Raw genomic sequence first — 22,739 nt, 5'->3', positions numbered from 1 at the left:
GTCACATCATCACTGGTAAACGAAGCCCAACAGCCAAACCGAGCTGCCAACACAGAGGATCCAATAGCCAAAGCCTGGTAATCGGACATCCACCATCTCACCCACTCACACAAAGGCCATGCATCTTTTTTATCCCACTGCCGCAAAAACTACCAGCAGACCAACAATTTGCTCATGCGAAATCAAGATTCTTTTATGTGGTCGTTTCATTCTGCTTCTTAATCCCTCAGTTTTTCTCTGTCGGCAACCCCTTCATCTGTCTTCTCCAAACAATTACTCTATTTCTCTTCCCCAAAGCGTATGGATTCTTTCACTTTCCCGATTTTTTTTCCTATCAGATGGCCCCCTATTCTAATTTGACACCGGCAATCTACCAATTTCTTTTCCATCTATTGTGCTGAGGTAAGAGCTGATGATTCTTTTGTGATTATTTCTAATCGTGTTTTAGTTCCCTTGATTTTTCTCTTTAGAAGGACCCGTACATAGGGCTGGACGAAAAACTCGTAACTCGCTAGCTCGCTCGACTCGCTCGTTAATGGCTCGGCTCGAGCTCGACTCGTTTTATAATGAGCCAGCTCGTTTTATAACAAGCCAGCTCGTTTTATAACGAGCCAGCTCGAGCTGGCTCGCGAGCCGCTCGCGAGCCATAACGAGCCAGTTAATTATGAAGCCAGCAAATTTAAATGGGTGCATTGTTAAAGACAAAAAATTCTAATGACCCATATTTGAAGAAAATGAGTGCTGCAATGTTAAACAAATTTGATAAATATTTGGAAGAGAAGAACAATGTCATGGTTATTGCTACAATCCTTGACCCTAAGTTCAAAATAATATATATTCAGTTCTATTTTAGTCAGTTTTATGACTCCTCAAGGTATGAACAAGAGGTTGCTTATATAAAAAATGAGTTAGAATAGTTGTATAAGAAGCAAGAATTGGAACAATGCTGGAAAATGGGTAAGAAGAGCAGCATAAGAAGCAAGAATTGGAACGACCCAAATGAGCTATAACGAGCCATACTCTGTGATGATGTGTGTTCATATTGTCTCTCTACATTGGCTCGCGAGCCAAACGAGCTAGCTCGAGCTCGCTAACGAGCCGAGCCGAGCTAGCCTGCTGGCTCGTTAGTATAACGAGCCGAGCCGAGCCAATATGTTAACGAGCCGAGCTATAACGAGCCGAGCCGTAACGAGCCAAGCTGGCTTGATATCCAGCCCTACCCGTACATAATTGAGGCCCTTATGGGGTAATTTTTCTCTTCTTCTTCCGCGGGTCGCAAGATCTGTGCCGCCGTCGCCACCCCACGGCTGACGACGCCGTCTCCGAGTGTTGCGGCCAACCGCTTTCACCACCCGCTCTGTCAGCTTCATAACTTCATCTTTTCAGCAAACTCAACTTCAACATTTTTGTCCACAAATTCCGCAGCAACGCACGGGGTATTCAACTAATTTTTACAATAATAAATACAGGCCTAGTATGAACCGTAAATTCGGTGCCCAAGAGGCCAAAACCCATTGTTACTACTTTTGCAGTGATAAAAATCAATGTTATGAATGAAAGTGGTAAAATTCTTTTTTTTTTTGAAAAAAACTCAAAGTGGTAATATTCGAGAACCTTGTCCGAAAATTACGCAACGACGCAGTAGCTACGACTTCGTTCGTGTCGGTCCGTGAATCTTACTCGTGCACGCCTGGACCGCGCCGTGGACCGCGACTCCCCCCTCGTGTCCCCGTCAGCGCCACCTCCCTCCACGAGACGTGATAGGCCGCGCCCGGCCCGACCAGTCGCGGCGTCGGTGTCCACGCAAGAAATCCCACATGTGCTTGCTTGCCCTGCCCTGACGACGACCCCTCCCGATCGATAAGGAAACGAGACGAGACGAAGAAGGCGCCCCACGCCGAGCAAACCAAGGCCTTGTTTGGGTATGCTAGAAAACTAGCACGCATACATTTCGAAAAAAAAATCTCGCATGCATGAAACACTAAATGAGGTTTATTTGCAAAACCTTTTTAGGAATGGGTGTAACTTTTCGCGACGAATCTAATGGCGGTAATTAATCGATGATTTGCCACAGTGATGCTACAGTACCATCCTCTAATCGCGCGGTCAAAGACTTCATTAGATTCTTCAAGGCCACTAGCACAGGGGTTCTGAAGTTGGTTTTGTAAACTGACTTTGTTTGACACCGTAATTAACGGTCAAAGTGGTTACTATTCACTAGCGCTACAATTAGAGCACAACGCCCAAGCCAAAACCCCCTCCCGGCCCGTCTCCAGATCCCACCAAGCCTGTCAGGGCCTCCCCTTCCTCGGCTGGCGACAGGCAACCGCTGCCGCCGCCCCTGCTAATATATTCAGAAGTCAGAACCGTGCCGAGCAGAGCAGTACTGCGGAGCAAGTAGAATAGGCGTCAGGGCCGTACCGGCAAATTCGAGGGCCCTGTGCGAAACAATGGACTGGGCCCTAGTGGCCTAGTGCAGGATCGTGAATACCAAGTGATAGCAGCCGGCAAGCGCGATATGCGCGATGTGCTGTGTGAAAGCACAAATGTTAGAAGTCACACGTGTGACTGACAGTTAAATCATCACAAAAAGGTCTAATAACTATTTTTTTGTTCCGGAATAATTTCTTTTATTGCTGGAACAATTGTTATTGCTTGAGCAACAAAAATTTTTTCCAAAAAAAGTTTGTTTTAGCAACAAAGTATTGAGGGGCCTAGTTTATTAGGCCGATTTTAGGTTCAAAATATGGAATCCTGGAGAGGTTGTGGTGCTGTGATAGGTCCACTCGAGATCACACACCTGACCCCGAGTAGCACCCATGTAAAAGGAAGTGATAAGTGATACGCCTACAATGATTTATCTTTTAGGAGCAATTTGGGCCATATTTTGCTACAAATTGAATCAATAATTAACTAAATTAAAGTATTTACATGACTATATCTAATGTATATATAATATTTTGGGGCCCTTCAAATTCGGGGGCCCTGTGCGGTCGCACGGCCCGCACGTGCTTAGATACGGGCCTGATAGGCGTAATCTTCCCTCCGTCGAAGGAAGGGGAGGAGGCTGGAGATACCGGTGGGCGGCGGCTGGGGGCGCCATGGATTGGGCTGTTCCGGCATTGATGAACTCCGTAGCCGACGGGCCGTCCTACCGGGACCTCTGCTGCTACGGGGCCGGAATCGCAGGTCAGTAGTGTTTATCCTTATCCGGATGTAGCTAGTAGTGCGTGGGCAGGCACATGCTACCAAGCCACTCTCTTTCTTCCTGTCTCCCCTGTTGTCCGTCCGGAGAGAAAGCCAGGCATTCTTCTTGGCTTCTTGCTCGTCTTCCCCTTCGGGTTCTGGAACTGGAGTCCTGGATTGGGTCAGCTTAGCTTTTGTTGGGTTCCTTGGGTACGGGATTGGATGCTGGAGGCTTGCAAGAAGAAGATGGCTGAATTTGATTTTCGTTTCAGGGAACGTCTTCGCCTTCGTCCTCTTCATCTCCCCACTGTAAGTTCCCCTTCCCTCTCTCTCTCTCTCTCTCTCTCTCTCTCTCTCTCTCTCTCTCTCTAGAAAATGGAATAGTTTCCTGCCAGTTCCCCTTCGTTGGTCAAATTACTAATCTCAAGAATACAAGTTTCCTAATTGTTCAACAAAAAAAGAATACAAGTTTCCCCACATGTTTCTATTCTCAACAGATCCAATGCTGAAGAAGTTATAATGCCCATCTTGTGTCTTGCAGGCCGACATTCAGGCGGATCGTTCGGAATGGATCCACGGAGCAGTTCTCGGCCATGCCGTACATCTACTCGCTCCTCAACTGCCTCATCTGCATGTGGTACGGCCTGCCCTTCGTCTCGTACGGCGTCATCCTCGTCACCACCGTCAACTCCATTGGCGCCGCCTTCCAGCTCGCCTACACCGCCGTATTCATCGCCTTTGCTGACGCCAATGAGAGGGTGGCCACCGCGCACTCAAACTGACTACTTGGTCATTTCCTGCATATTCCACATACTGAATAAGCATATCCTTGTTGCAGTTGAAGGTCTCTGGTCTCCTGGCAGCCGTATTTGTGGTGTTCGGCGTGATTGTGTATGTTAGTTTGGCGTTGCTTCATCACAGTACACGACAGACTTTCGTCGGATATCTCAGTGTCGCATCCCTCATATTCATGTTCGCGTCCCCCTTGTCCATCATTGTGAGTTCTTACGGATTGGCATGATTATTCTGCACATCCTGATTTGGTAGTCTTAATTCGTTTCATAATTTCACTGATAGAAATGCAGTTGGTTGTGGGCACTATGCAATTCAATACTATTGTTTCTCTCTGGATATTTCAATGATCCTTATTCCCTGTTCTCCTCCACTATTGTTTGACAGAATCTGGTCATCAGGACAAAGAGTGTGGAGTACATGCCCTTCTATTTGTCATTATCTATGTTCCTGATGAGTGTATCGTTCTTCGTATATGGGGTGCTGCTGCATGATTTCTTCATATATGTACGGTTCAAGTTTCCTATTGTTGGTTGTAGCTTTTGCTTCGAAGGGTGTCTAACTGTATGTCTGTTAGTTTTGCTCATCTTGGTTTGTTTCTCAATTTCAGATTCCAAACGGGATTGGAACCATATTGGGTGTCATACAGCTGTTGCTGTATGCCTACTTCAGAAAAGGATCAAGAGGGGAAGACAGGCTGCCATTGCTAGTCACACATACATGAGCATGCCAAAGAACAAGGTTCGACAAACGATCTACTGTTATCTTGCCTTGTCCTCTTTTTTTTTTTTTGGGGGCTTGCGGCTACCTCTGTGCCACAACTTTTAAGTGACACTCTAGTGCTTATATCATTTGTGGTGGTGTTTAAAATTAAACAAATACTAGGAGAGAGGGAGGGACTTGGATTGGTGAATGGAACACTCTAGTTCTGTCGCTAGCTATCCATCATCGAGATTTGTTCTCTGCTGAAAGCAACCATTAACACAAACAAAACGGCATTTCTTTTTGTAAAGGTAAATGATGTGTTCTCCTAGCACATGCTAAGCCTTGTCTAAACCATATAAAACTATAAAGAACACATCATATCATCGTAGATTCATCAATTAAGTAATGTTGCTTATTTCGAGTAGACGAGTACAAAAGTCTGGTATAAATCTAATGTTCAGATAACCTGCAAGCAACCCCATGTGTATTTTTATGACTTGGCGATTCCATACAAAAAGGTAAGACACCAAACTTAGCCAAAGATGGATAAGAAGCAAATTCAGGTTTGTACATGCTGCTTAATCTATACCAAGGTTTTTAAAGCGGTAAGGCGAGGCGAGGCGATGCGCCACCGCTCGGACGCCTAGGCGATAAGGCGTGAGGCGAGGCGACGCCTTAGTTACCTGTAAAACACATTCATTTACCTCTAAAACACATACATTTACTTGTAAAAGAAAAAGAAAAATAGAGGATCACTGGGCCTAGAGGTGGAAAACCGGCCCATCAACTCAGCCCGACCCAATTTAACCCATCCCCAGCCCCCCTCCACCTTATCGCCAACCCTACCCGCCCATCCCCCATCCCCATCCCGCATCCCGCCGCCTCTGCCTCTCCTCCCATCCCCCATCCCGCCGCCTCTGCCTCTCCGATCCCGCCGCCTCTGCCTCTCCTCCTCCGACCGCGTCGCCGCCGCCGCTGCCTGTCCGCCTCCTTCTCCTCCTCCTCAGCCGCTGCCGCTGCCCTCTTCCGCCTCTGCCTCTGTCTCCTCCGTCGCCGCCCGCCTCTGCCTTCTCCGCCGCCAGCCCCTGCCACCGCCCGATGCAAGACCGGAGGAGGAAGGACAGGAGGCGGCGGCGCAGCTCCGTCCCCCGGTGGCGCGGCACTGGAACGCCGGCCAAGGCGAGGAATGGTAAGGCGACGCCGACGCCCTGATTTTTTTTCCCGCTCGGACGTCTAGGCGACGCCTTAAAAACCCTTGATCTATACCTATTACTAAAGCGAGTAAGATTTCCACCCAAATTTTTGGTTTGGTACGTTAGTTTGGTCTGACAGGTGGGCTTTAGTCCATCACATACGGGAGTCGGACCACGACTCGATCACGTAGACGATCCTTACAAATTAACATACGGGCACCAATACATATCTGATACTTATACGAACTTTGTCCGTAGCAACGCACGGACATAATTGCCTAGTTAGATATAAATGGCCAGTCCATGAAGACGATGCAGCTTTTAATTGGTGTCACTTTCTTGCAAGATATTGATGTCTGGGTACGGCTCAGCACGTTTCGTTTTCTTGAACGCAAAATATGGGCCAGATCAATGTATTGATGTTGCTGGGTCTGAGCTGGCACTAAAATAATCTAGTTGTTTTCTCCCAAATTTCAGGTGCATTGTCGAAGTTTTGGAAATTCTTCAGGCGTGTACAGTCGTTGCTTTATTCTGCTTTTGTATGCTTGGAATTCAGATGAGAAATTTGACCTGTCACTGCTGAATAGGCAGCCTATCACATTGATGGGAGTCAAGGCCGAGGTTATCTGAAGACAGAAGACACCAATTGCCGTGGTTGTCCAAATCGTTTCGTTTCAGTTAAAAGTACGCTGTCTATCGGTTATGAGTACACGCAACAAGAGTCATAGCTTCGCTGTATATTCCACGGTAGATGCTGCGAATTGTTGGAATCATTTGTTTAAATATATATGTATATATAAATTGAATAAAGTTTTGTATAGCATTGTTGTTGCGTGGACTTCATCAATGGATGGGGCCTCCTGCATGTACACTAAAAACAAGGAGATTTGGTAATAAAAGAGGATTGTTTCATCATCTCATATCGTCATTAGTTTGGCCTGGCCTCTCGTGGCACCTTGGGCATTTTATTAATACGATAGTACTATAGTAGGATAATGATTTGCCTGTTCCACAGTTTTTCAAGAGACAGAAAATTATCCTCGAATGTGCACACAGCACACTTAACCACATGTACCCAACTAGTATACTTCTATTAGAGATTATTCGTTGTGTGTTCTGCTTTACAACAGGAAAAGAAAGAAAGAAAGAAAGAAAGAAAAAGAACTTTTGTATGCTCATCCGTTTGGCTCGTTTACAAATGAGATATTGCAAAAGACAGAAAAAAATTGCAACTGAGGCTGCTATCTTGACATGCTTTGTTCTTTTTATCCTCGACAGGATAAAAACTGCATACGTTCAGAATGAATGTGTAACTTCTTTTCTTCTGTACCGATTTAAATTTAATTAAAAAATAGTGAGCTGATAGCATGAGCAAGAGTTTTGGTGGTCACTCAGTATATTCGCTCAGCTGTGGAGACAGGGCGAAGGAACACAACAATGACAGTGATGTTGTCTTTGCTGCCGCGCTCTGCAGCCTCTGTAGCCAGCCTCTTGGAGCACATTCTAGGCTCTTTTACTGTGTCCTTGATTATTGACAGCACATCCTCGTTGCTTACCACATCCCACAGGCCATCACTAGCCATCACCTACAGGAAACCGAATGAAGTGATTGTGAAGCTTTAGATACTTCATTTCAGTAGATCTCTTGATATTTGCTTAATCATCGACATCAGGTGCAGTAGGAATTTTGTTATAATGATTACAAGCAAACTATTACCTTCAAAAAGGGCTTTGTCAATGTAAACAAGCAACAGAATATTAGGGCCATTATACCCAATGAGCTTCTTTCATAACTAAATATTAAGAGAAGTGGGTATGTCCCATGAATGCGTATTGTAAGTTAAGAACAGTAAGCAGTGGTTGATATTTCTGAAAACTTGGAATGCAAATCCACATGCTTGGATTAACCATAATGTCTGGCTGACGATTTGACAGGTGCTCTTTATTAATTATTACACAGTATTCAATTTTATGCCAATCAATATAGAGGGTATTCAATTTTATGCCAATCAATATAGAGGTCACGCATACGGTTGTGTGTGTGTGCCTGTATTCGACTCTATAGCCCCTAGATCTGGGGTCTCAAGTCTGTGTGCCAGGAAAACTAGACCCACTCTAGTTGGCAGGGTCATTTAAATTGGTTTCAAAAGTTTTGGTTTATGAGGAAAAGTGATTTCAGGTGGGAACTGGTGAGTTCCAGTCATTCAATGAGGACTCCGTCGGAATCTTCAAATTAGAATTTAAGACACACTGACCAAAATCACTGGGAAGAAATCCAATATCACCTTGGGAGATTTTTTACAAAACCAAAATTCTAATCCAGCTCCTGGTTCATAATAGCCATGGTCCATCCAAAGCCAAGTGGATTTTGGGGTGATGTGGCTTTTGTATTATAGCTTTAGAAGAAGATTAATATGGGCAAACTAAGCTACTCCCTTCCAAAATGTAGGTCGTTTTGACTTTTCTATGTTTATAGATTTTGCTATGCACCTAGACATACATTATATCTAGGTACATTGCAAATACTATGAATCTAAAAACGACCTATATTTTGGAACGGAGGGAGTAACTAACAACTAATAATGCCTTACAATGTTGAGTCACTCAACTTGATCAAATTAGTAGAACAATGCCAGACTGGGCATCATCAGAAGTTCAGAACTAAGCAAGTTCCCCTGTACCATATGTACTTCATGTTGGACTATTCAAAGGAAGCATTTAGGCTATCACTTCCTTTATTAGATATTGTGTATACAAGAAAAATAAAGAAGGAAAAAACATTTATTTAATAGGGGAGCATGAGATCTGAAGAGGTAGTTCATCTCTATCTCTATATACTCTATTCTTAGGCAACAAAAACAGTGGGTAGCAAAACACTCCGTTCTGAAATAAGAAAAATGCTCCTGTTCCAGTTAAGACAAGGCAATAGATCATGTATATCACGTTGATTTACAATGACAAACTGCAGAGAGCAACATAATACAAGAAAACCTACCAGGAACTCATCATCATCTGACAAAGCAGTTTCAGTAACCTCAGGTTGTGCTGTGACTGCTGGCTTGAGATCATCATCACCAATTGACCTTGTGACCTGTTAGTTAAAGCTACATTCCTGAGAATGCGAATTTCCACATAAAATCCTTGAACATCATTTTTAAGCACCCAAACACCAACACCCCAACATTTATACAACTTATTGCCACAAGCCATAAAAGTAATATAGAAGTAAGTGGAACATTTTTTCTTATGACCTTGGTTCCAAACTAATCATCACTACATTTCTTGTTTATTGAGAATCTAAGGACTATACTCCTAGCAGTACAGCGCAATGCAAAAACTACCAGAATGCTGAGATGATGAAATTTAAGAGATGCATATGGACAGATAAAGTAAAATTTATTCAAACTGAAAATCCAAAGTACCATTGAAGTTTTTTCAAATATTCACCATTAAAGATTCTTATAGCTGCAGTAAACACCCTAGGAGTAAATAAAACTTTATGACTTTGCTGAGCATGTGATGTGATTATATGAAAGTCTTCCTGTATCCAGATAGTTGATTATATGAAAGTCTTCCTTTATCCAGAGAGTCTTGTATGTCAATTATTTTCTATGTCTGATATTTATTTTGTGATCTATGGTTTTACTGAGCAAGAATTATAGTTGCATACATACTTGCCGTATAGCAACTAGTCATGTGCATCAGTAGGCAGCACAATGATTTGATAGTTTTCCTTGTTGGCAAAAGCACACAGATAATTTGATGTTGTATACCCAAATGAATTGAAAGGCAATGAACAAGCAGTCAAGTACCATCTTATAGCCAGGAGGAACAAGTAAATTGCTGATAAAAAATATTAGTAGGCAATAGCAGAAAAGTAATAGTTTGCAGCATAGTTTTTATTTTTGAATAAATATTTGCAACATCGTTTCATAAATTAGTACTTGCTTCACTGATGCAAATAAAAGAATTTTGCCAGTCATTGGCCATTTCAATGCATAATCTAGTCAATATTTGCTAAAAGGAGTCAATTTGACTATTTGAGTACCTGAAGAGCAGCTGTACCCACACGCCACGTATCTATTTGCCATTTTACTTCAGTTCCAGCTTTTATTACGCGCTCTCTTTCCTTCGGACAGCTGGCAACATGATCCTATAACATTGAAATGAAAATAAAGTTGAGCCAGAGATGCCATAATCCTCAAAAGAATGTAGTATGATAATATGGTACAGAATGATTGAGCCCAACCTTGGTCATGGGAAATGGTTTACCAGCACGGCTTAGGATTGCCCGGCAATCACCAGCATTTGCTACAAAAAGCTTGTTTCTCACTACTAGGGCTGTCACAGCTGTGCAACCAGGATGCCATTCTTTTTGGATTATCCTTTTTGACTTTTGGTGAAGAATTAGTTCTTCTCGAAATGCTATGTCCGTCCTTACAAATGCTTCTGCAAGGGCATCAATTGGGCTGCATAATGCCAGAACTCAGATCAAAATTTTAGCACGGTAAACATTTTCCAATGTTTTGCGTTCAACACAAACCTTGTACCCTGACCAAATTGCTTCAGAAACCCAGGGACAGCTCGGACAGAAAACTCAGCAGCTGCTGAACCTGTGGAAAGTATTGTGTAAGATATTCTAATGTGAAAAGCTAGTAAAGATCAACCAAGCTATGTTTCTTTGACTAGCAAACCTCTGTGACCATCAAAAATGCCAAAGGCAAAAACATCCTTTTCTTCGCTCACATGGGGAAGCATAAAATGGGTATCTTCCATAGTTTCCCTTCGACCACATGTTGCAAAAGATCCCCAACTTAATGTTGGATGATACTCTGAGGACTGATTGGAATAGCCAGACCAAACATTCTCTGTAAGATCCGATTTTTCTGATCTCTTAACAAAAAGCTCCCCTTGGTTAAACCAGTTTAATGCTTCTTTATAATGGTGTGCTTCTATGTTGCCATTTTGACTCTTGCTCACAGGAGATGATGGAAAGCAAGCACTTGAAACTAAATGCTTTTGGATTATATTTAGCTCATCAATTATATTTTCAAACGATGGTCTCTTTTCAGGATCGGAATCCCAGCAACGCTGGATAAGTGACGAAAGAACCAATGGAACACCAGATTTTGGAAGGGCAAGTGCAGGGCGCAATCCTTGAGAAACAACTGCTGCTGTAAGTTGTTGTTCAGTGTAAGTCATTTCAAGAACAGTGTGTGCCTACAGAAAATATGGTTACTGATGGGGTCTGTCATGTTAAATACAGTGAACTGTAATATGAACATTTGTACAGAACTAATAAAGGAATAGATGCGTGATTACGCAGTAAAACACATCTCAAGTTAATACATAAAGTTTGATGCTGAATGGAATATTAATATCTTACGATTGGAATTATGCATTAATCATTATAACCACAATAACAAAATTTTATATGTCCGGTAGAATGGCAAAGTAATTATGATGACCTTTTCTCTAGGCACCATGGAATAGATTATATGATGTAGATTGTAGAATGATTTTTGCCCATGATCAGTCAGATGAATTTTTACAACAAATTGCAATTAACAAGAGAACATGGTAGCATAGTTGGCATTAAGAAATCAGCAAAGAAGATAAAAGAACAATAAAAATACCTGTGCTTCTGCTCGCAGATCTGTATAAGGCACCACACCAGTAAGAAGCTCACTGTAAATTTAGTGAAACAGAGTGCAAGTGTTAAAGCATCACGAATAACGATGCTAGCAGAATACCTTGCCTTGTACTGAATAAATTTTCACACGTACAAAGAAATGACACAAGTTAGTTGAATATGCTAGCAAAACCTCTTGCCAATCACAGCATAACTAATGGTTCAATGGATTCTCCATCTGAAGTATCCAGCTATGTTCTATCTTGCAATTCCAATCCCACGTCCCTTGCCTATTCACAAAACATCACTGGTGGACCCAGTTACATCAAAGCAGTTCCCCATCAGTAGAATGGGCAATGACAATATGAATGCATGCAATCTGGTTACAGAATGCATGCAATCTGGTTGCATGCTAGATGGTAAGACAGAGACATGGTGGCGAAGGAGTTCTAGAGAAACACTGATACACTAGCATCACTATAGTTATTTTATTCTGACAAACCATAGTGGCAAGTGGCAACACTTGTTTGTATAAATCAAGAAATCAAGTGTCCAAACACAATCAGAATTGATCCTACAGATATGGCATCTGTGTCGGAACAAGCATGTTCCTAAAAGCAGGTTAAACTACTGCTGCTACGTCACATGTATCAGCATCACCAACAGAAATACTACGGAGAAATAGTTTGTACTATAATGTTTTGATAATGTTACTGAAGTGGATGGAGTCACTTTACATTTAATGATAAAGGAAAGAGGCCTTACTTGATAGATATTGCGAAGCTATATACATCAGACTTTTCTGTATGTATATCCTTTCTCAAAATTTCTGGTGCCATGTAAATTAGTGTCCCAACCATATTTTTTTTATGGAAACCACCAGTGGGCTTGCCAGATGATTTCCAGTTCTCAACTGAGACACGCTTAATATCCTTCTGAAACATGGCTAAGCCAAAATCTGCTAGGTGTGGATGGAGGTCTTTGTCTAGCTGTACAGAATTATAAGTTTCCATTAATGTATGAAAAGGTGGGAAAATGCAGGTACTTTGTTAATCTGCGGCCAAAAACAAAGCACAGAAGTATGTGATTCTACATAGATACAATAAAAATGCAGAGACATACCAAAATATTTGCAGGTTTTATATCTCTGTGAACAACCCCAAGGATGTGTAGGTACTGGAGAGCCTTTGCTGCAAAGGTGTCATGCAAAACGGTGTCAAACATTAGTATTTACAACTTTTGCAATAACAGATACAACAACAACAACAACAACATAGCCTTTTTCCCAAGCAAGTTGGGGTAGGCTAGAGATGAAACCCGAAAGAAAAAGTTCAAGGTTCAGGCACATTGATAGCTAGTCTCCAAGCGCTCATATCTAAAGCTATCTCTTTAGAGATATTCCAATCCTTAAGGTCTCTCTTAACCAACTCATCCCACGTCAGTTTAGGTCTACCTCTACCCCTCTTTACATTATCGACCCGCTCAAGAACCCCATTACGCACCGGCGCCTCAGGAGGCCTTCGTTGGACATGTCCAAACCATCTCAGCCGATGCTGAGTAAGTTTCTCCTCAATTGGTGCCACCCCGACCCTATCCCGAATAACTTCGTTCCGGACTCTATCCCTCCTTGTGTGCCCGCAAAACCACCGCAACATCCGCATCTCTGTTACACTCAGTTGCTGCACATGTCGCCTTTTCGTAGGCCAACATTCAGCACCGTATAACATCGCCGGACGAATTGCTGTCCTATAGAATTTGCCTTTTAGCTTTTGTGGCACCCTCTTGTCACAAAGGATGCCAGAAGCTTGCCGCCATTTCAACCAGCCAGCTGAAATTCTATGCCTAACATCTTCATCAATGTCGCCATCCTTTTGTAGCACCGATCCTAAATACCGAAAAGTATCCTTCTGGACCACCACTTGCCCATCTAGACTAACGTCTCCCCCCTCATGCCTAGTCGCGCTGAAATCGCACATCATGTACTCGGTCTTGGTCCTACTAAGTCTGAACCCTTTCGACTCTAACGTGCGTCTCCACAGCTCTAACTTCCTATTAACCCCTGCCCTACTCTCGTCAACTAGCACCACATCATCAGCAAAGAGCATACACCAAGGGATCTCACCTTGTATATCCCTTATGACCTCATCCATCACTAAAGCAAATAAATAAGGGCTCAATGCTGACCCCTGGTGTAGGCCTATGTTGATAGGAAAGTCAGTGGTGTTGCCATCACATGTCCGGACAAACGTCGTCGCATCCTTGTACATATCCTTAATGAGGGTAATGTACTTAGTTGGGACTTTGTGCTTCTCCAAAGCCCACCACATGACATTTCTCGGTACTTTGTCATATGCCTTCTCAAGGTCAATGAAGACCATGTGCAAGTCCTTCTTCTGCTCCCTATATCTCTCCATCAATTGTCGTATTAAGAAAATCGCCTCCATGGTTGACCTTCCAGGCATGAACCCAAATTGGTTTTGGGTCACACTTGTCACTCTTCTTAGGCGATGCTCGATAACTCTCTCCCAAAGCTTCATCGTATGGCTCATCAGCTTAATCCCACGGTAGTTAGTACAACTTTGAACATCGCCCTTGTTTTTGAAGATAGGTACTAATATACTTCTCCATTCTTCCGGCATCTTGTTTGACCTAAAAATGAGATTAAAAAACTTAGTTAACCATACTATTGCTCTATCTCCTAGGCATCTCCACACCTCAATGGGAATACCATCAGGGCCCAGCGCTTTAACTATCTTCATTCTCTTCAAAGTCTCCCCGATCTCTACCTCCTGAATTCTCCTCACAAAACGTCTGTTGGTATCGTCAAAAGAGTCATCTAACTCAAGTGTAGGGCTCTCACTCTCCCCATTAAACAACTTGTCGAAGTACTCTCTCCATCTATCCATGATCTCCTCATCCTTCACTAGCAGTCGATCTGTCCCATCCTTAATGCATTTGATTTGGTTGATGTCCCTTGTCTTCCGCTCGCGGATCCTAGCCATCCTATAAATGTCCTTCTCCCCTTCTTTCGTGCTTAGCCGCTGATACAGGTCATCATACGCCTTATCCTTTGCTACACTCACAGCTCGCTTTGCAACCCTCTTCGCTAAATTATAACTCTCGATGTTGCTGCACTCTTGTCAAGGTGGAGGCGCTTGAAACACTCCTTCTCCTTAATAGCCCTCTGCACCTCGTCGTTCCACCACCAGGTGTCTTTCCCCTCCTGTTTGCCTCCCCTACTCACGCCAAACACCTCTGAGGCCACCTTCCGAACACATGTTGCCATCTTTAGCCACATGTCATCTGTGTCTTCTCCTTCTTCCCAAGGCCCCTCACCTAGCATCCTTTCCTTAAACGCTTGTGCCGCTTCCCCTCTAAGCTTCCACCACTTTGTTCTCGCAATCTTGGCACATTTGTCCCGGAGGACACGTACCCGAAGACGAAAGTCCGCCACCACAAGCTTGTGTTGAGGGACAACACACTCCCCAGGTATCACCTTACAATCTAAGCAATCACGTCTATCCTCCCTCCTAGTAAGGATAAAGTCGATCTGGCTCGAGTGTTTTCCACTACGAAACGTCACAAGATGGGATTCCCTCTTCTTAAACACGGTATTCGCTATCAACAAGTCGTAGACTAACGCGAAGTTCAACACATCCTCCCCCTCTTGACTCCTGCTACCATATCTAAAACCCCCGTGCACTCGCTCGAACCCTACATTAGTCGCACCCACATGGCCGTTGAGATCTCCTCCTATGAAGAGTTTCTCGCTGGTAGGCACGGTACTAACCATGCTATCTAGATCTTCCCAGAACTGCATCTTGGTGCTCTCATTAAGGCCTACCTGAGGGGCATAGGCACTGATCACATTCAAAACCGAATCTCCAACTACCAACCGGATTAGGATAATCCGGTCGCCTTGCCTTCTAACCTCTACGACTCGATCCTTAAGGCTCCTATCAATCAAGATGCCTACACCATTCCTACCCGGAGTTGCTCCCGTGTACCAAAGCTTGAAGCCAGTATCCTCAACCTCCTTCGCCTTTTGGCCCTTCCATTTAGTCTCCTGAACGCATAGAATATTTACACGCCTCCTAATTGCTACATCAACTAGCTCTCGCAACTTACCCGTTAGGGACCCTACGTTCCAGCTACCTATACGAATCCTAGTTGGCTCGGCTAGCTTCCTTACCCTTCGCACCCGTCGAGGGAAGTGCGAAGACCCTTACTCATTTTTCACTACACCCGGGCGTAGATGTAGCGCGCCATTCAGGTGACGACCCGACCCTTGCTCACTTATCATCGTACCCAGGTCATGATACGACGCGCCCTTGGGGGGATGGCGACCCGGCCCTTGCCCATTTATCACCACACCCGGGTTCCGATGTAGCGCGTCGCTAAGAGGGTTACGCCCCAACGAGTTTCTTGTGGATTTCAAATCCATTAGAGTGGCATTTTTTATGCTGGTTTGTCAAAACCTAACGCAACCCTCCTCCTTTACCCGAGCTTGGGACCGGCTATGTTGAGACGACTCAGGAGAGAGAAAGAGATATGAAATTCAAATAGTATCAAGCAGGCCAATCCGCCATTGCCACCTTTTAGGCTTCTTAGGCTTAGCAATAGATGACAACTCATGCTTCTTAGGTTTAGCAATAATTCTTGGTGCATGGACTTTACGCTAACCATATTATTGTCTTTATACCCAAACTTTTAGGCACACTTTTCCCCTTGGCTATTTATTTAACAGTATAAGTTTCAGTAATATGTTTATGCATCACATTGACATTAGAAGCTCTTAGTCTTGTTCAAAGAACAAAATGATTTAGGCAATTATCAGTGTGAAAGTTTTAGACCACAGGAAAAATAACTTCCAAAACATACAAGGGTAAGACAGATACTATGGAGAAATACAGGTGAAACTACAACCACAAATATCCAGATAAATAAAGGGACATTGGGTACAATTTGTATGCTTGCATGTTCGCATATTCAAGTGAACAAAGCAAAAGGTAAATGTTTACAGAGAACTGAGCAAGGTTGAAGTAGGCTGAAATTCAAAAGCATGAAACCAGGAGACCATATTACGACAAAATACCTTGTTTCAAGCTAAAAACTGATTCTTAATTAATGACATTCTGCTTGAAGCATGTTCCAAAGTACCATTCATGCAAATCTGTTAAATTAGATCCTCAAACTAGAGCGCTCTTCAGTTCAACATTATGCACCATATACTAACCCCAGGGGCAGATCCAGTATAGAGGAACATGTGTTGAAAGCTCCTTGGTCTTTTTTTTCCTATTAGATCAAGGGTAACTTGGGTTTGAAAAATACATTGCTGTTAAGTGACGACACCAAAATTGCCTAGAACCAACCCGGAGTGAACCCTACGGTCTATACTTGTTTTGATATCTAGGAACACCAAAAGATATTAGTAAACTTGAACCTAGATCGCTGGCAATGGCCACCACTTGCTGGACAGAAGGGCTCCATTCTTCAACATGAATCTTGTCCGCAAGGTTTGGAGGCTCGAAGAAATCAAAAAACATCAAATAATTTGGAGGGTGTGCATGTGCTGCGATCAGTTTCGCCAACCCTGGGTGATCCAGCTCACTGCATACACATAATAAATCACAAAATTAATCAAATAAACATCGCAAGGAGCTTTATCATTTATTCAGGACGTCCCGATTCCAAGAAACAGCTCGTGCAGCAAAAGGTACCCATTTGCACAATGTCAAAGTGTCAGAGTGCATACTGAAAAAGAAATCCTCCGTGCTCTCCTTATGAGATCAATGCCTACAGCAGTTGTGGGCAAGCAGCTTCACTCCTAGTTTTAACAAAATAAATATATATTTCCATTCGTGGGCTGCTGCTACCATGTTTACCCAGTGGACCACATAAATAACACTGTATCCAATTCACGATTTCTTTGGGGACAAATAGTCACAGCATCGGCATTCTCCTAATAATCCCCAATCGCATGACTCCAACCAGAACATCTTCAGCACATTTCCCTTACAGGGAACTTAACTATTTTTTAACACATTAAGTACTTTAACTATGGGAACCCGAGGAGTAACAAATGCATGTGCTACAGAGGGCATGGAACCGACCAGAGGAGCTGGAGCTGGTAGTGGAACTTGTCGAGGTCCTCGGACGTGGACAGCACGGGCTTCTTGGCCGCGACGCGCTCGCCGGCCAGCCGAGCCTCGTACACCGTGCTCTCCGACCCTGCATAGCAATTTTCACCATCACGCCGCCCCTCCGCTGAAGAACCATCACCCAAAGAGGAACACGGGAGGCGTGAGGATACCTCGCGCGATTGGGGAGAGGAGGGAGAAGGAGGCGGGCGGGAGGTGGAGCGGGATGGCGGCGCTGCGGCAGCACCCGCGCACGCACCGGTCGGTCTCCTCCGGCGGCACCACCAGCCCCATCTCCGCCGCCGCCGCCGCCGCGAGGGAGGGGGCGATCGGTGGGTCCGGCGGCTGTACTTGCCTTGGTGAAGGGGAGGAACCGAGGAACGAGAGGCCCCGGGGATCAATCGATTAATCCGTATAGGAGAAGCCGTTGACTAGCTCTCTTTTTCCTGGTTACGCCGAGCACCCTTGCTTACAACGTGGCGAATCAAATGCCCTCTCCAGTAATCTGGACAAAATTCACCGTACAGACCCAGACGCAAATTCACTCCAACAAACCCGCACAGCAAGGTCGGCAAAGACAGTTATAGTAGGCGTTTCATCGCGAACAGTCACCTACAAAAAAAATTCAGGAACTTAATCAGACGAGTTATGTCTACTTTCCAATTTGAACCCATTTTGACAAGTTTGTGTTATTATATATCATCCATCGATCCTCTGTATTTTATTGTATTGCCTCTGTTCAAATTATAGTTCACTTTAATTTTGTCCTAACTAAATTTTAAACATTTTGTTTAATGACTTTGATCAAATTTGTAAAAAAAAATATCCATATTTGCAACACCAAATTAGTTTCATTGAATTAACCACAAAATACTTGACGTTTGCATCTATTTTTTGGTGTTGAAATTATTATATATTTTTCTGTAAAGTTGGTTAAGTTGGAGAAATTGTCTTAGAACAAAGCTAGGTTTAAATACAACTTAGAACGGGAGTAGAAAACTTTATAAGAGTATTGAAATGAGTATAATTGGTTAGGTTCCTTATGGTTGTTGTACCTAAATACACCAGGATTCAAAATAGAAATTAGCAACCGACTGATAGGTCAAAAAGAAGAGGAAGACATCGAGTTAACGAGGAGAAAACATTGTGATGAAACCATAAAAAAATAAACTAGGTAAACCTAATTTCTCATGAATATTACTAAACTTTTATTGTAATATATTTTACTATCACGATGAGCTCCTGTACCTGATTTTATAGATCCAAATGCTATATGATCATACTATTATGATATTAAGATCCATGGTGGGAGCAACACCATCATGATATTGCGAAAACCACAATAATTTAACCGAAAGATCAGGATCCAAGCAAACTTGTCAAGCGAGTAGAAGTGCAAACTACACACTTAGCCATGTTCCATGATTACTTTTGTTGCAATCTCGTTGGACATCTCCATGCTATTTGTTGATCTATAATTCTTACTTTTTATATACTATAAAAGTTGAAAAAATTAAAAATAATTTTCATCAAAATTAGGTCTACCGTACTCCTCATAAAGGGTCCATTTGCCGGCCGGGAGATTTGACAAGATAGGTGGAGAGTGGAAACCATAGTTCTGACGTTTCTAAAATATACAAAGAGTTGCAAGTTTTCTTAATATTAACATAAGACGTTCAATATTTATTAATTTGATATAAATTTAACATTTTGCTTATTATATTTTTTTTGAAAAAATTATGTCTGTGTTACGTACATCTCCACTAGTTCTTGGAAAAAATGTTAGATGTGCCTGTCGTTGTCGCCGGCCTTAGCTAGCCATACAGCTATTCCGCATTTATGAATGAGACATTTTTGTATCCTAGGGTAACATTTGCTATATAATTCATTAATTAATGCCTTGATGGAACATATGACCATATAAGAACTCAAAAAGATATTTTTATTGCCCCCCATAAGTCGAGCTGTATGTATTTTTTTTCTTGCATCTCACATCCACGTATTTTTTTCTTGCATCTCACAATCCACGTAGTAGTAAATTCTCAAATGAAACAAAAAATAGAGTATTAATTACACATTTGGCAGAGAACGAGGAGGTAGTAGCTAGCAATCGATAATCAAACATTTATTTGCTCTTCGGTAGACACTTGGATGTACTCCGTGGCCAAGGCCTCGGTGCTCCCCTTGCACTCGTAGTAGAACGCGGTCATGGCGCAGGAGGCAAACACCTGCACGGCCGCCATCAGGGCGGTGTACAGTAACCCCAAGAGCAACCCTAACGCCATGTTAGTAACGGCGCACGTCTTGGCGAGGGTGTAGACGGGCCAGAAGGCGGCAGCGAGCACGACGGTCACGAAGATGAAAAACACGGCCTGCAGGAGCTTCCCCTTCCCCTTCATCAGCCGCAACGCCCGCCCAACCGCGCCAGCGCCGTGGCACCCGGGCTCAGCGACCGCCACGACGATGCTCAGCGAGCATACGAAGGAGAAGTACACGGCGAAGATGGACGCTACGATGACGAGCAGCGCGCATACAAATAACAAGGCCAAGTATCGCTTGATCATGAGGAAGAAGAGAAGCCCAGCCATGGCCGCAACAAGCGCGAGGTAGGCGATCTCCAGCGCACAGACGAAGGCGAGCGTTAGTATGGGGCCTTTCAGCTGCGCCTTCGCTTTGCCGAGGAGCGACGCAAAGGTGTGCTGCAGCTCACCGGAGCATGTCGCGACGGCGGCAAAGAGGACGATGATCCGGATGACCCATCCAATGATGAGGGAAACCAGGACATAGACGGCGCTGGTAATCATGAGATCCCGGGCGTCAACCTGTATCTCCTGGATGAGGTGCATGAAGTCTGGGCTGCGGGGGTCGGTGCTGTTGAGCGCCTTGGTGTCGATGCTAATCTCGTCTAGGAGGGGCTTGACGGCGAGGGAATGGCCGAGAAGGAGTAGAGAGGTGGAGGCGACGATGATTGCAAAGACTGCCGCGAAGAGCCTCGGGTTCTGGGCAGGGAGGAGCAGGCCTTCCTTCAGGAAGTTGAAGAACGATGGGGTCGAGCGTTGCCCGCCGGTGGCCATGGCTGGAGCTACAGAGAGATGCGATCGAGGTGGAGAGCAGTATAATGGGGGTGATGAGAAGTGGGAGGAGGGTACCACAGATTATAATGCCACGACACGATTGAGTAGTGGTGAAACATGCATGTTTCCAGGAAGCTAAGCAACCACATAGAAAAACTTCACTAGCTTACGCGGATTAGACGAAGTCACTGAGTCAGAAGCAGATAAAAGTCCAAGGTACGCGTCGCCGATGATTGTGAGATCTGAATTGGTCGATGCGGCATAACGCCACAACCCAGGGAGGACGGCAGGGTCATCGAAAGGTTTGTTTTTGGGGTATAGTTGCATGGAATAATCTATCTCATTTTGAAAAGTCAGTTGGCCTGACCTCTAGATCGTCCTACACTCCAATCATCTTCTTATCTCCTGAGGTGTCATATGTAACACTGTGCATTTTGAAATGGTCACACCATCATCCTGGGCTATATTTCAGAAAAGATTTGATCTAGCTTTATTACGATCTCCAAAAGGAAGTAAATTAGACACTTAATATTGCTATCAAAAAGGTTAAACAACCTTATAGACAACCTAATATTCTTACAGAATATATGGCTTTCCAATTAAAAGATAGAGTTTCATTGCGAAAGCAATGAAAAAAGCCATTGAAATAATTAAAACAGCAGACACAAAAGGGAGTCAATATCAAAATTACGGATCTTCTAGCAGGGAAAGAAATTGCACGAGCCGAATGCATCAAGTTAGAAAGGGCATACTTCCCCTCCAAACAATTCGCGCTAAAATTGATTATTACTGCTATCCAATTCGAACTATCTATATGGAGTATTTGGTGTAAAAATTTGGATATTAGTAGAAGTAGAATAATTAACCTTGTCTTCCCATTCTTCCCTATGATAGAATAAAAAAGACAACATTATTTTTTCCAAAAATCTCTAAAAAAGGAAAAAAAATATATATACCTCTTTCTATAAGATTTAATGAAATTGATAAATCTTTTAATATAATTGTTAAATTGTTATACTTAGTGTGTGACTCATAAGTTTTTTCTTTTGGGTCAAAATTGGAGATCGAAAATTTTTTGGCTGAACCCTACTAAAAATAGAAAAAAACTTAGTAATTATAGAAAATTAACTAATAACAAACCTATTGCTTCGTATTGTCGAGATCCAAACTAAGAAATAGTCACTATGTGAATAAATACATCGATAAAAAATCAGTAGATCTACCATACAGTTGTAGCAACTGCATTTTTTCTCTGCAAAAGAAACCTAATTTCAGGCTGTGAAGCAAAACTAAAGGGATATGGATAAAAGGAGGGATGATAGATAGAAGGAAGAAGAAAAAGAAAGATATAAGATTCCAATGTGTATGGTCTATGAATTGCATCATAAAAAAGCAATGTGATAAATCATCAATATAATAAAACAATAAAAAAGAGAAAATTCAAAATCATAACCTTCGAAACAACAAATAAAAATTTAAAGAAATAAAAAAAAGAGAAGCCCACATTAATAATACTGAAAAAATGACTTGAAAAGAAATTTATTGGAAGCTCCATTGCCGGATTCAAGCCTAGCCACTAAAGGAGAAGTTGTGGGAACGACAAAAGCTACGACGGCATCGGGTGGTATCGCTCGAGCTAGAGATAACGACGAGGTGGAATGGAATGAGGTGCTGACAAGTCAGAGTAGTTATGATTGCACCTCATGGAATTGCAGCATGAGAGTTATAGTAGTGTTTCAAACAATCATTTTTGGCAAAATCAACCACATTGAAAAAAAAAATGACTAGGCATAATAGAATTAGAAGTCGCTGCTGTAAGAAGAGTCAGTAGGTGATGGTTACGGCACGTGTTACCCTTGATTCTCAAATCTAAATTATTTGATGCCGCGCATTTGGAAGATCATGTTTTTGCATCAATTATTCTCTTCTCCCCTTGAGCTAATTACCTTCCTAATATTTCTCCAATTACCTTTGTTCTTCCATTATGCTGATTACCTTCCTAATATTTCTCTGTTTA

The 22,739-nt window shown here is 43.0% G+C and overlaps 3 protein-coding genes across 7 annotated transcripts; 1 reads left to right on the top strand and 2 right to left on the bottom strand.

The window, feature by feature from the left end:
- Positions 1-2,249: 2,249 nt before the first annotated feature.
- On the top strand, positions 2,250-6,791 carry LOC120707120 (bidirectional sugar transporter SWEET2a). The gene is made up of 8 exons (XM_039991905.1): positions 2,250-2,406; positions 3,032-3,189; positions 3,459-3,495; positions 3,728-3,944; positions 4,025-4,183; positions 4,366-4,485; positions 4,589-4,719; positions 6,354-6,791. The coding sequence occupies exons 2-7, from the start codon at positions 3,102-3,104 to the stop codon at positions 4,700-4,702; spliced, it is 735 nt and encodes a 244-aa protein (XP_039847839.1). The 5' UTR covers positions 2,250-2,406; positions 3,032-3,101; the 3' UTR covers positions 4,703-4,719; positions 6,354-6,791.
- Positions 6,792-6,946: 155 nt separating this feature from the next.
- Positions 6,947-18,093, bottom strand: LOC120707118 (protein kinase and PP2C-like domain-containing protein). Of its 5 annotated transcripts, XM_039991899.1 has the most exons (12): positions 17,822-18,093; positions 17,622-17,739; positions 16,952-17,118; positions 12,631-12,698; positions 12,274-12,497; positions 11,513-11,564; positions 10,571-11,096; positions 10,420-10,489; positions 10,126-10,345; positions 9,925-10,029; positions 8,872-8,967; positions 6,947-7,462 (listed from the first exon to the last, which is right to left on the bottom strand). In XM_039991899.1, the coding sequence occupies exons 1-12, from the start codon at positions 17,940-17,942 to the stop codon at positions 7,268-7,270; spliced, it is 1,962 nt and encodes a 653-aa protein (XP_039847833.1). In that variant the 5' UTR covers positions 17,943-18,093; the 3' UTR covers positions 6,947-7,267. The 5 variants fall into 5 exon arrangements, with proteins under 5 accessions (XP_039847833.1, XP_039847837.1, XP_039847835.1 ...); XM_039991901.1 differs by lacking the exon at positions 17,822-18,093 and having other exon boundaries at positions 7,268-7,462; positions 16,952-17,538; XM_039991902.1 differs by lacking the exons at positions 17,622-17,739; positions 17,822-18,093 and adding an exon at positions 17,264-17,615 and having other exon boundaries at positions 7,268-7,462.
- Positions 18,094-19,567: 1,474 nt separating this feature from the next.
- On the bottom strand, positions 19,568-21,601 carry LOC120707119. The gene has a single exon (XM_039991904.1). It carries the CDS (start codon positions 20,720-20,722, stop codon positions 19,766-19,768), a length of 957 nt encoding a protein of 318 aa, XP_039847838.1. The 5' UTR covers positions 20,723-21,601; the 3' UTR covers positions 19,568-19,765.
- Positions 21,602-22,739: the final 1,138 nt, after the last annotated feature.

Source organism: Panicum virgatum, chromosome 5K (assembly GCF_016808335.1).
Source record: "Panicum virgatum strain AP13 chromosome 5K, P.virgatum_v5, whole genome shotgun sequence".
NCBI classification, from domain to species: Eukaryota; Viridiplantae; Streptophyta; class Magnoliopsida; order Poales; family Poaceae; genus Panicum; species Panicum virgatum.
This window is presented reverse-complemented; position numbering and strand designations above follow the sequence as displayed.